This window comes from Myotis brandtii, unplaced genomic scaffold (genome assembly GCF_000412655.1).
Source record: "Myotis brandtii unplaced genomic scaffold, ASM41265v1 scaffold561, whole genome shotgun sequence".
NCBI classification, from domain to species: domain Eukaryota; kingdom Metazoa; phylum Chordata; class Mammalia; order Chiroptera; family Vespertilionidae; genus Myotis; species Myotis brandtii.
In genome coordinates, this window is record NW_005370085.1 from 883,759 (window position 1) to 894,741 (window position 10,983).

Sequence of the window (10,983 nt, forward strand, 5' to 3'; positions counted from 1 at the left end):
GATGGTCTCATGCAAAGGATTAGGAACCAAACTCTCCTCCTTCTCCAAACAGCAACATTAGGAGCAAGAAGGCAATGGAAAAATCTCGTCAAAATTCTAAAGGGAAATTATTTTCAATTTCAACTTCTATACCCAGCCAAACTCTCTATCAAGAGTAAAGAAAAAGACATTTTAAGATATAAGTTGTCTAACATCTACTTCCCATATACTCCTCCTAGGAAGCTACCAAAACAAAAATGTAAATCAAGAAAGAAAAACCTGGAATACAAAACACAGGAAATCCTTTACAGGAGAGAAATAAAGGGAATCTACAGGATGACAGTGAAGTGAGATCCTAGGATGTCAATCATGCACCGGACATAGAAAGCAACTAAATCATATTGGTGCAGAATGAATCACAGGAAAGACAGGTTGAGATCTGTCATCACAATGCCTCCTGTTACTGCACCATCTTTAGGACCTGCTGAAACTACTGAAGGATGTGGTTCAATAAAGCCATCCAGTAAATCAAATAAAAAAGGAAGATATGAGACCCAGGAAACTGAGTCAACCCAGGATAAAGGCAAAGAGAAGACCCAGGAGAATAGCTGTGGACCAGGCCTAATAGGCCACCAGTGGATCAGACCTAAGAGGCCATCAGTTCAGACAGAAGAATAGAGATCTGCAAGAGAGATGTCTCCAAGGAAGTAACTGACAGAGTACTTAGGGCAATGACTTAGCAGAAAATTATATTAAGAGGCTATTAGGGCCTGGCTGGGTTGCTCAGTTGGTTGGAGCGTTGTCCCATGCACTGGACAGTTGCCGGTTCAATTCCCAGTCAGGACACAAACCTAGGTTATGGGTTCAATCCCCAGTTGGGGCACATGTGGGAGGCAACCGATCCATATCAATGTCTGTCTGTCTGTCTGTCTGTCTCTCTCTCTCTCTCCCCCTCCCTCCCTTCTATACTCTCTAAAATCAATTTTTTAAAGGCTATTAAAAAGTGTAAAAAAAATTAGTAATAGGTACCAAAAACTAATTAAGTGAAAAACTAAAGAAAGTACTAACTTTAGGAAAAATAAGAAACACAATCATAGTATACTACAACATTAATTATGAATAATATTGCATAGGCATAATAAAGTAAACAGTAAATATTGATTTAAACAAAAATTATAACTATATTGAGAAAATAAGTAAGGGGGAGCAGAGAAAATTATGGTAAAGAGAGCTAATTCCCCATCTACCATAAAAGGAAGATAAGATAGCATCTAAACTTGAAGACTCAGAAGTCAGCAGTGTTCACATATTACTTAGTCTTATGGAAATGTATGCACACCAGAAGAAGAAGCTAAAAGCTGAAAACAGTTGCTTCTAAGAAGATAAGTTTGGTGGAAGGGGTGAACTACTATATTTTGATAATATGCCTGTTAGTATAATTTGAAGTATTAAACAATGTGCATGTGTTAAGTTTTGTTTTGGTAAAATAAAATAAAATTTAATTTTCTTCAAAAAGAAGGCTTAAGGATTTTCTATATAGGGAAAATATCATATGCAAAAGCCTGGAGTTGTGTGAGAGCCACATTTAACAGTTAGTGCCACAGAAAGGTAGGAGAAGCAGGCATAAGCAAACAGCATCAGGAGCTGCAGAGCAAAAGCTGTATCTCCTCCTTACCAGCTTTGTAGGCTCTGGCAAATCACCTCAACTATTCTAGTTTCCTTCTGTGTAAAATAATAGCACTTACTTCACTGGGTTTTGTAAGAATTCAATGACTGTGGAAACAGATAAGTGTTGCAAAATGTGTTATGCTGTACAAAGGTAAGGGAAGCAGGCACATCTCTGTGTCCCCTGGAATAGGCAGTGTTCTCAAACTGGAGCTCAGAGGGTTCTAGGTAAGGGTGAGACCTGCCCAGGGGAAACCAATCCCAGAGAAGTGGTTTAGCTGGCTAGAGCAGACAAGTCCCCCAGAATCAGGACATATCACAGCTGGAAACTACCAATGCCCTTGATATAAAATATGTGCTTGTGCAATAAAAAAGAAGGATCTCTTACCCTTTGAGAAATCATGGAGGGACCTGGAGAGTATTATGCTAAGTGAAATAAGCCAGTCAGAGAAAGACAAATATCACATGATCGCACTCGTATGTGCAACCTAATGAACAAAATAAACTGTTGAACAAAATAGATCCAAAGACATAGAAGGAAATATAACATCTGAAAACGTTTCTTGCTGTTCTTGTACTAACAGCAATTTCTGACTTTGGGGAATACTAAATCCCAACCAACAGTTTCTAGAGGAAACTGCCATGCCAAAACAGACTATAGAATCTCAGAGGGAAGGCTAGGTGGGTGGGAAAAGGTCAGCCAAAGAACTTGTATGCATATGGACATAACCCACGGACACAGACAACAGAGGGATAAAGGCCTGGGGCGGGAGGTGGGGACAGGCTATAAGGGGTCAATGGGAGAAAAAACGGGACATATGTAATACTTTTAACAATAAAAAATTTTTTAAATTAAATAATAATAAAATACGTGCTTGTGGAGGGAACCTTGACCTAGAACCCTTGAACTGCTGCCTGCACAACTGGGAAGGGTAGGCATCTATTGGTGAGTCCTGCAGGACCTGAAGTGGGTCAGCTTGGTACAGTGGGAGACTCTATTGAGAGGTCTGAGGAGGGGCAATGCCTGGTCCAGCTTTTCAGTACTCTCACTCCTCTACCCTCCCCTTCTAAGGAACATCACTTTGCTTCCTATTTTACCAACCTGTTGCTTCGAATTCTACCAGGGAGCTCAGTGAAATGCAAATAACAATGGCCTTCTATTCTAACACTTACATGGTACTTACTGTACGCCTGATACTATTCCAAATGCTTTGCCGGTATTAATGTGTTTCGTTTCATAATAACACTATAAAGTTCATACTATTATCATTCCCCACTTTGCAGATGAGACACTGAGAGGTTATGTAACCTACTCAGTATCACATAACTGAAAAGGGGGCAAGCCAGCATTCCAAGCCAGGCAGTCTGTCTCCAAGGTCTGCAGTCAGAATCACTATACATTAGTCTCTAGGCTTGGAACTCCCAAGCCTCAAACTACTCAACTGTAAAACAGGGATTTTGGGGGAGAGATGGTTTCAAAAACTTCTTTCAACTGAATTGTCTCTTCCCTTAGAATTAAGATTCATCAGTCGTGTATGTATATGCTTGAAGGTGAGGAACCTTTATTGAAGACGGGTTTTGAAGAAGGGCAGAGTGTATATGTGGCTCCAGAATGGGAGGTGAAAGGGACCCCAGCCGACATAGGGTGATTAAACTGGTGAGAAAACTAAGAAAACAAATGTCAACGTGCATAGTTTTGTGCACACGCCAATCCCCCTCCATGTCCACCCCACAGCCCCCTTGGACCCTGCCTGTGGATGGCCTCATTACCTGTGATGATGCAGGTGAACCTGACGTCGCTGTCCTTGGACACAGCTTGGGACTTGAGAGTGGTCTCGAATACTGGCTGGGTCTCCTCTGTTAGCTGAGCAATGATGGAGCAGAAGGTGCTCCTAGGAAAGGCAAAGAACTATTCAGAGCTGCCTCCCCCCAATATCCCACAGCCTGGCGTTGTCCAAGGCAGCTTAAATCTTACCATTTCCATCTGTCATCCTGGGGCCATGGCCAGCACTTGACTAAGTCTTTCTTCAAGGAAGCCTAGGCCTCTTAGTCAGGTGGGGACAGCCATGGGACCAAGGGCTAAATGGAATCCTGACCCAGACCCACTACAATAGGAAGCCTTCTGAACACAGGCCAGACTCCTGAGCATGCCAGACCCCAGCCTGGCGTCCCACCGCATCCTCATTAGGGGCCTTGCTTCACCCTCCACCTTTCGCCTCCGTGGAAGCTCGTGCATGTATAGACCCAGCCTCAGAGAGGGAGACCCCAGCATAGCAGAGCCTCCACTCATGCCAGAGAGGGAAAAGCTGGCCAACTCTCAAGGATACATAGGTCCTAGGAGCTCAGGAGCCTATTCTAAAGCTTGGGCTCAGGGAAAAAAAAAAAAAAAAAAAGCCTGCATTTGCAAGCACAGACCCATAGCAGACAAAGAATAAGCCAGCCAATGCCAGGGGTCTAGACCCAGGTTCCTAGGGGTATTGGAAAAGAGAGACTTAAATGAATTCTGACCCTAAACAGGGCTATGGACCTGTCGTGGGAAGCCAGCCATGGCCCCCTGTTCCATACCTGGAGACCACATGCTCAAGTGAACACATGGCTGGCAGCTCCAAGACCAACCAGCAGGACTGCCAAACTACAAAGAGGACTTTTAGTTCCCTGTGACAATCCAACTCCCAGAATTCAGAGGCATTTGTGGGCTCACTGCGTCCAGCACAGACTCACCAACACTGTTTAGCAGTTACAGTCCTCTCCTTCCTGGGCACAGGAAGCAAACCATCATGCCAGACCTTTTCATGGGCCAGCAGAGACTCAATGCGTCCCTAGGCGTGAAGCGTAACCACATAGCCAGGTTGTATGGTGCACAAGCTGTGCCCAGCCTTCCTCCCCATCCAAATTCACACACCCTATTATGAGCAGCAGGGAGGACTGTGAGGGGTAAAGTGAAGAGAAGCAGTAAGAACTGTGATGAAAAAGACAAATCATTCAAAGCTGCCTTTCTCTGTGCCTCGGAGGAGGGGGTGGTCACCCACAGGCAGTGTGTGTCTCCCTGTGATCTCTCCACCAGGAGCGGGCAGGGTGAGAGTCTGTGGGAACAAGCAAACAAGAACTACAACCCTACACCTTCCACATTCTATTTGTCCTTTCCGTGGAGATCATTCTGGACTTGAGTTTGAGGAGAAAGACTGCATCCCAAGAAGAGTCTCTAAAATCAAGTAAGACTTCTAGACTGATGGGTGCAGCCATGGCATCTCTACAGGAATGCAGAAGCTCAGGCCTTCAGGGAGGACAGGAGTCCACCCCCACAGACTACCAAGAAAGCGGATCCTGACCTCTCACATAACTGAACACTTGAGTGAAGACATTCCCTGCAACATTCTCACCTACAACTCCTCTGTCAGTGTCTTTTCCTTTCCCTTTAATCCACTCAGAAACAGAGGGTCCATCAGGACCTAGACTATCAACTCCCTGACACTCAGGAAATATAACATCTGAAAACGTTTCTTGCTGTTCTTGTACTAACAGCAATTTCTGACTTTGGGGAATACTAAATCCCAACAACAGTTTCTAGAGGAAACTGCCATGCCAAAAGCAATCAGATTTCTATGATTTTGCAACTAATTCAAAACATTCCTAATCATGTCCTCTCTGCTTAGTTTGAATCCTACCTTACTCATGAACATGAGCCTGGATGTAATATTCAGCTTAGGCTCTTAGGATGAAGCTGCTTGAGCAAGTCTAAGAAAATAATTTCAACTATTGGGTAAGAAAGAAAACATGGAAATCAAGCTTCAAGAAAATTTGCAGAGACAAGCGCTCATGCTAGATATTCAACAACAGGTAGTCATTTTGTGCTATTACTTTTTTTGAAGGGGAAAAAACACACATATCCTCAAACTTTCCACACTAGGTCCTAAGCTATATTATAAAAAATATGTATAGCCCTAACCGGTTTGGCTCAGTGGATAGAGCGTCGGCCTGCAGACTGAAAGGTCCCAGGTTCGATTCCAGTCAAGGGCATGTACCTTGGTTGCGGGCACATCCCCAGTGGGGGGTGGGGGGGATGCAGGGGGCAGCTGACCGATGTTTCTCTCTCATCGATGTTTCTCTCTATCCCTCTCCCTTCCTCTCTGTAAAAAATCAATAAAATATATATTTTTTTAAAAATGTATAAATTGGAAAATTATAGGAACTGCTGAAGGGCATGCCTGGATGAGGCCCTCCAGGGGAGTGGGTCTGGATGCATGTCAGACGATAACTGCAGACACTGTCATGTTCCACTGACGGTCACATGCTTTCTGTCCCCATCTTCCTAACCACTCTGACATGGGATGGAGTCAGTGTGCTTCCAGTCCCCTGGAAAGCCAGGAAGTCCACACATCTGGAAGTGGTCTGTTCCCACCCTGACACCTCCAAGTCCTTCCAACTCTGTGACTTCACACAGCTATCACAGCCTGATCATGTGTTCCCTAGAGCAGCAGTCGCCAATCTTTCAGCCCTCACGGACCACCAGTGGTCCGCAGACCACTGGTTGGCGACCGCTGCTCTAGAGAACACCAGAATCAGTGGTTGACATAATGTTCAAAGGAACCTAACTTTGACCTTAGGTGTGGTTATTTTACCCTGCTTTAAATGAACTTCCATGATGGTCTCTTTCAGCAGTGACCATGCTCCACTTTGAACTAGTTGTAATACCCTTTCTTCCATCCAGAACCAGGTTCCTCACTGTTCTCCCCATCAAAGGAAACCTACATGGTAGGTACTAATCACATCTGTAGACATTATTAGCTATTGAGACCAGTTAGCTACTTAGAAATTCTTCTCTGTTTAAAGAAATTATAGCAAACTCTCCCCCAATCTACCAGTCTGGGATGAGGTCCAAGTGGTGGGAATAGTCCAGAAATGCTCCCCACTCTGATTATAATAGTCAGGGGTAAAGAGCTGTCCCCAGATCAGGAGGCAGTCATTCAATGGGCAAACCCCATCTGTGGCCTGTTCAGGCCCTGCCCTGGCTCTGCAGCAGATTCAGAAAATGAGCTAATGCAGGAATACACTAACATGGTGTCCCCTGACCTCACAGAGTTCATAGTCTACAGGGGTAGAGAGGAGCCAAAGGAAAGGGAAATTTAGAATGAGAGGTGGTAGGAGGCCTTAAGTGACTGTAGAAAAAAAATGTAAGGCAATAGCCATGGTTAGAAGATAGACAATGAGGTGTCAAACCTAGATATGTGGTTACAAAAACCATGAAAACCTAGGATGAAGAAGTGGGTCACATGACTGGTGGCTCCCTGTTCTGGTTCCATGATGCCTCCCCCAAGTGCACAGAGATATAGTGCAGGCATCTCAGAACCCATGCCTACTTCTGAGTCCCTGCACCCCTTTCAAATGGTCCATGCAAGCATCATGTGTGGCCCGTGAGACCCATGCTCACGCGAGTACCTCTCACATCCTACACCACCCACCCTCCAGCCCTCCCCTCATTCCATGCAGCCTGGTTAGTAGTGCACAAGCAGTCACCCAAGGGCCCCTCAGTGTCCATACCCAAGAAAAAAGGCAGTCAGAGAAATGTAATGCGATGTGCATTTACCTTCCAGAGCTGGGGAGAGACAACCGGCTGCTTGATAAGCTAAGCAAAAACAGCAAATGGAATCATTAGGCCAAAAAAGCAAGGAGAGGAGGAGGCAAAATCAACAGTCTGCAAAGTATTAACCAGCCACCATCTAGGGCCCAGAGGCCTTTCTATTAAAAGGGACCAGCTGTCTTAGTTGGCCTGTTCCGGTTAGCAAGTGGCCTCACCATCGGACACCAGTCTATCTGAAACCAAGAGCTCATTAAATGCAGCAGAGTCCGGGGAAATGGTTAGGGCTTAGGCAGAAAGAAAGCCCATTAGGGCTGCGCTTTGAGAAAGGTGTGTCCCAGGCACTTCAGTCACTGCCCCCAAGAAAGGGCTTAGAGCTGCCTGGCAGGCTTCTCCAGCCCACAGCATAGCAGCCTGGGGGCAGCTCCTGCTTCAACCCTCAGCCTTTTGAGGGGGAAAAAGCCCCCATTCCTGGAAATCCCCTAATAGGCTGGGAAGGATTCAGGTGGCTTAGAGAACACCCATTAATGTGTTAAAGTTCGGTTAAAGAGGCCACACAAGGCAAACCAGCTGGGACAGTGAAGAGGGAAAAAAACAAAGCAGTTAATTCAGCAGGAGCCAGGAGGCACCCAGTTCAGTCAGACCAGCACAAGGCCCGTTATGCCTAGAGCCCTGATCATCCCTCTGCCGCGGGGCAGCTGAGAGTGGGCACTAGCTAGGGGCTGTGTAGGCCACTGGCGGGTGAGGAGGACCCACCTAGGGCTGCCCCATCGTAGAGATCCAGCCCACTAGATATGAGCCAACTTTTACCTCTCCCTCCTCCTTCCTAACACAAATATCTCTAGTGAAGTCTAGGACCACCATCTCCCACTGCTCTTTGGGAGACCTCAGGGGCCAGCCCATCCACTCACTCCTTGCAGCTGTCCCTACCATGGGAATAGCTCTCCCTTCATTGTCAGCAGCCCAGCCTGCTCAATGGCACTCAAGAAAGCTCCACTGACAGGCTATCTCTTTATAACCAAAAAACCAAACTCATCCTCTCCATCCAAAAAACCTGGCTTTCCCTCCAGTGGGTTTGTGGATACCACCAGCACTCACCCAAACTCCAGAGCTCTAACCCTGGCCATTCTGGACTCCTCTCACCCCTTCTAACCCCCAGGTCCAGTCAATCAACACTTCTTGGCCCTTCTTTCTCCCTCTCTACTCCAGCTATTGTGCTCTGATCTAGACCCTCCTGGCTCCATATCTGATGACCACCTCAACCCCCTTCTCCTTCACCCCTCATACCACACCCCTCCTCAGAAAAAAAAATGCTACAGTCCCCCCACCATATATTATATTGAGTCTCTACTCCTTGGCTGGGCACTTAAGGCCCTCCCTGATCTACTCCCACTCCCGCCACAGCCATGGTTCTCTGATTTCCAACACTTAGTCAGGTTCTACTGTAACCAGGCCTGCTCCTAACTAGCATGACACATCCATTACTGGACTCTGAGCCCTCACTTTTGTCCTCCATGCTTGGAAAGCCCTTCCTCTTTCCTTCTGCTCAACTAAATCCTTCCCACCCAGCCTTCAAACCTAGATTTTTTTTGTGGTTTCTACAGCCCCTAGCACAGTGCTAGGCATACGGTGCGTATTCAACAACTGTTTCATGGAATAAAGAAACAGGAAAAGGGAAGAGGAGGGAAGGAAGGAAGGGAAGTGCATCTTTCAAACAGGAAGGGTCCTGCCTCCCAGAAGGAATTGCTGCTCCAGAAAAGATGGGAAGAAGAAAGCAAGAATGCAGCTGTCTTTGCTCAGAGCTTTAAAAATCCTCTCGAGACAGCGTGGGAGGAACCTCCCATGGTTCCAAGGCACTGGCCAACTCCATCCTTTCCTGACCATCAACTTCCTTTGCCTTTCTCCTCAGAATCGAGAGATTTCTCCTTTGTTGGGTCTGGATTTCTTCCCTGAAGAGTAGAGGGAGAGAATCAGCTAAATTACAGAGAAAAATGACAGGTTCCACAGCTTCCACCTGCAAGTGGGCAAGGCACTGAGCTGGGAGAGTGACCCTCCCCGGTTCTCTCTCCAGGGCTGGTTGGGAGTCTCTGCTCCCTCGCCCCATTGTCCTTTCTCTAGACCCCACCCAGAGATGTCAGCCAGATCAGGAGGAATCCTGGGCGATGGAGGCACCGTGTCTTCAGAAGGTGAAAGATGTGACTGCCCTGCTGACTGGGCCAGAATGAGGCTCAGGGCTCTCACAGGCAGGGAACTCCCCATTTACTGGCTGAGGGGTCAGAATCAGAGACATCAAGTGTTGGGGCAGAAAGGCCTAAAAGAGTTCTTAATGTCACTTTAATTTTAAAGAATGGAAACTCAGGGCTCAGGAAGGAAATGTCTCTTCATAAAGATAGAATTGGGCCTGGAGAGAACCAGGCCTGGCCATGGAAGCTGGAGGCCTCCCATCCTTCTGGCTTTCAGATATTTGAGGCCATAAAAGGCCCTTGGGAAGTCCTGACCTGAAAGCCCTAAACAACTTGCCTGACCTAAGCAAAACAGGTGTTACAAAGTCGTCTGTAGCAAACATCATAGGTTCTGCTGCTCCTCTGAGCTCACTTGGTTGGACCAGGGCCTCCAAGAAATGAGGGGGCAAGGACTTCTGGGACTTCTGAGTGTCCCTCAGAAATGAGGTAGCTGTAATTGCATCCAGCCAATGGTAGTTTCCTAACCTACTCTAGCCCCACCTGCCTATAGGGCTGAAGTTCCAGAGGCTGGACTCCCTAGGAGGCTGGGCCTGCAGTTTGGTGGGACTATTTATATGTTGGATCTCTGACCCCAGGGGACATTAGAAATACCCTTGAGCTGTCTATGGACTAGAAACCTTTCCAGGGCCATGGGGTGCGGGGAGGGGAGGTGTGTACTGGGAGACAAGTTCTAGACCTGGGCCAAGACCCCTGCTTGGCCGGGCAGCTGGATAGTGAGCATGATGTCCACTCTCCAGCCTTTTCCCTAACAGCCCAGACCCTTGCTCCCCGCCCCCCCCCATTCCGCTTGGTTTTGAAACCACCTTTTTCCCCTCCCTCCAGTGCTGCTGTCTCCAAGAAAGGCCCTGCTTCTCCCTCCTACTTGTTCCACGGGTATTGACAAAGGCCAGACATGGGAGGCCAAGCTCAGATAAGTCACTGTGACAAGTGTGAGACAAGTGTGAGGCTCCCACAAGGCAGTCGGCGTCCCCGCAGACTGGAATGCCAGTTTTTCCGTAGAGCCGGGAGTTAGGAGCAAGGGGCATTCTTTCCTGGCAGCCAGGGGCCGTGTCCAGTCTGACTCAGTCCCTAACACAAGCCCTCGGCCCTGCCCCAGACATGTGATACCATTTGACGAGTTTTTATGCAGAAACAGGTTCCGGTTACATTTGAACTTTTCCAACTCCAAGGTCAACAGAACTCAGCCAATTCACGAGGAAGTGCCTGGGACTTTTCCTAAATGTCCTTGGTGCCTATTTTGGTGCTGTTTTAGGAACTGAGGACAGAGGGAGGTAGGTGACCAGGCAGCTTCTCCGAGTGGCTGTTTCCTGCACGACCACAAGCCAAGTTCTGGGGCCAACCTTCCCAATTCCCTCTGGAAAATATGCTCCCCATTGGGAGGGAAACTGAGCTGCCCAGAGGGGTCAGGAAGGGTCATCTCCATGGCAATGCACGTGTCCCTGTGTGTCTGCTGCCTCTGAGGCCCGCCTGCTTCTCCACTGCCTACCTGTGTCTCTCTACCTGGGATAACACAGGTCCTAA

At 47.3% G+C, this 10,983-nt stretch overlaps 1 protein-coding gene across 1 annotated transcript in view; it reads right to left on the reverse strand.

Annotated features, from left to right (window-relative positions):
- Positions 1-7,287, reverse strand: part of ALPK3 (alpha-kinase 3) — a gene marked incomplete at its 5' end in the record, with an annotated part of 42,275 nt that extends 34,988 nt beyond the window's left edge. The window contains 2 exons of the mRNA XM_005878469.1: positions 3,415-3,536; positions 7,229-7,287. Coding sequence (XP_005878531.1) covers positions 3,415-3,536; positions 7,229-7,287 — 181 coding nt within the window. The remainder of the gene's footprint in view (positions 1-3,414; positions 3,537-7,228) is intronic.
- Between the last annotated feature and the right edge of the window lie 3,696 nt (positions 7,288-10,983).